Raw genomic sequence first — 2500 nt, forward strand, 5'->3', positions numbered from 1 at the left:
TAGGTATGCATCTTAAGTATGTGAACTTGTAAGAGATCCTTTCGTGAGGCCCTATAACTGCAGGAGGCACATTTGTAGGGCTTCTCGCCAGTATGCGTTCGGATGTGGCGTTTGAGATCGCTGCTTTGCCGAAATGTGGCCCTGAAGCAGTAGGGGCAAGTCAGCTGAAGTGATCCTACAGGAAGTTCATTTGGTAAAACTCTGGTTGCTTCGCTGCCACTTCCATTGTCCTACAGAAGACAGAACAAGAGTCACATGGGCTAGCTATCTTGTAGTAACAGCTCACAACTCCTTTAAATAAGGAGCACTCTTAATACTTTCCAAGTTCAGGTCAAAGAAGCCCTTTTGTACCTTACACATGTGTAAATGATGCCCACTGGATATACTTAATTTCCTTTCCATAAAAAATACTTCAGTAACTTCATCTACATCAAAACATGTGTAAAATAATTCCCATACTTTTCATATTTACATGTTGGATATCCTGTACACAGCTGAAGGATTTCTCATAATGTAACAACATCCAAGTACCATGCTAAACATTATACTGTAAACAGATATCATTCATCTAATCCAAATTCTAATAAAATCTGTCTTTTCTGGTAAGTTGATTGCCCAACTATTGTTGCGCAGCTGTAACATCTCGGTGTCTCTTGAGAATGTGAGCCTTGACGGGTGTGCTCTGTGTTGAGCAGTAGTCACAGAATGGGCACTTGAAGGGTTTTTCCCCAGTGTGAGTCCTAATATGCCGCTTCAGATCACTCATTTGCTTGAAAGTTGATCTATTACAGAATGGACACTGGTATACTTGCGGTGTCCAGCTCCCTCGGCCGTAGACTCTTCTAATGTTGGCTTCCTCTCCGACAACACCTAACTCCTAAGGGGATAAAACCCTCCATTACCGCAAGACAAGTAGACTCCACTCGGCAAATTTAGCTGGTCATTGTTTCACAGGTTAAAACATGACTGTATTCAAGTATTTGTTATTCATTTTAAGATCTGAGAACATTCATCCATAACATAGATCCTATGGCATTGCTGACAAGGTGATTCACGATTAGAAAAAAAATTCACGCACACATTCTCATGCTCTTTCTCACTTTCTTTTTTCACTTTTTTTCTGAGAGAGTCTATGTGTATGTGTATGTGTATGTGTATGTGTATGTGTATGTGTGTGTGTGTGTGTGTGTGTGTGTGTGTGTGTGTGTGTGTGTGTGTGTGTGTGTGTGTGTGTGTGTGTGTGTGTGTGTGTGTGTGTGTGTGTGTGTGTGTGTGTGTGTGTGTATGTGTGTGTGTGTGTTTGAGAATGAATAAATAAATAAATAAATAAATAAATAAATAAATAAATAAATGAATGAATGGATGAATGAATAAATGAATGAGAGAGTGAGTGATATGAAGGAGCAAAGGAAAATGAGTAAGTGATAATGAGCAAGTGAGTGAGAGGAGTATGTGAGCGAGTGTTAACTATGTGTATGTTCATAAGGCTATATACACATGCATGTGTATGTGTGTATGAATAAATGATAGTTAAAGTGAGATTAAATGTGAGAGTACAGAAGTAGGTAATATTATTAGCATCAATTTATAAGTATGGTGAGATAAAAAGATGTAATAAACTTTAATGCCCCATCCATCCACACTATGTCAATAAAAAATATATTTTATGCTGATAATGGTATAGTGATTTCATGATAATATGGCTTTGAATGGTTTTAGACTCAGTGGAGTCTTTTTGAGATGTGAAAATAGCAAAAACCTTCAAACTTATCCCAAAGCACTTAAACTATGTTTCCTGGTTTTAGTGTTAAAGATTTTCCTTATGTTATTCTTAGAAATGAAAGTAACTGAAGTAAAACTGTGAGATGCCCTACTTTCCAGACCCTTGCATATTTTAGCTTTCCTTTTTCTAAATCTTTCCTTTTCAACGTAGCATTTCTTCCATTTTCAGTCCTGTACATCAAATAACTTAAACAAAAATATATAATGCATCCATATATCTAGATGCATTTAAAACACAAGAAAGAGTAACAATGGAAGAAAAACTACAAACATTTTTCCAAATAGTGTAAAATCTCCACTTATCAATAACAACCATGAAAGCATATACTATTCTTCCATGAAAACTTTCTTATAATTCATGTCAAAACTTTCTGAAGTGCTTTCATGTTCATCCCCTCCCCCCCTCCCCCAAGAAAGTATTTCTCAAGATATGGAAAAAAAAGTATAGCAACCGTGTCAAACATCCCTTTTTTATATAAACATATACAGTCTGTATGGAAGGATCTGTCTGCGTACCATCTTCATATCCGTTGTTACACCATGAGACAAATAGTTCTCTTGGCTAATATGAAGATCACAAACACCAACTTGAGTGACAGCAGCAACAGTCATAGCCAAGTGGAAGCTGCAGCAGATATAATCAATATGATATCGTTATAATTCTTTTTCTTTTAGAAACCTAAATTAAAAGAGGTCAATACTGAGAGTGACTTTATTC

General features: G+C 36.6%; 1 protein-coding gene across 32 annotated transcripts in view; it reads right to left on the reverse strand.

Annotated features, from left to right (window-relative positions):
* Nucleotides 1–2500, reverse strand: part of LOC122258386 (uncharacterized) — a 127598-nt gene that overhangs the window by 110048 nt on the left and 15050 nt on the right. Inside the window, exon 6 of one of the 32 annotated variants that reach the window (XM_043024534.2) lies at nucleotides 256–877. The exons of the other annotated variants lie outside the window; for them this stretch is intronic. Within the exon in view, the coding sequence (XP_042880468.1) occupies nucleotides 620–877 (258 nt within the window). The 3' untranslated portion in view covers nucleotides 256–619. Of the gene's footprint in view, nucleotides 1–255; nucleotides 878–2500 lie in introns of those variants that run through there. 32 annotated transcript variants of the gene reach the window in all.

This window comes from Penaeus japonicus, unplaced genomic scaffold, assembly GCF_977035675.1.
Source record: "Penaeus japonicus unplaced genomic scaffold, GWHDUDI00000001_assembly GWHDUDI00000017, whole genome shotgun sequence".
NCBI classification, from domain to species: Eukaryota; Metazoa; Arthropoda; class Malacostraca; order Decapoda; family Penaeidae; genus Penaeus; species Penaeus japonicus.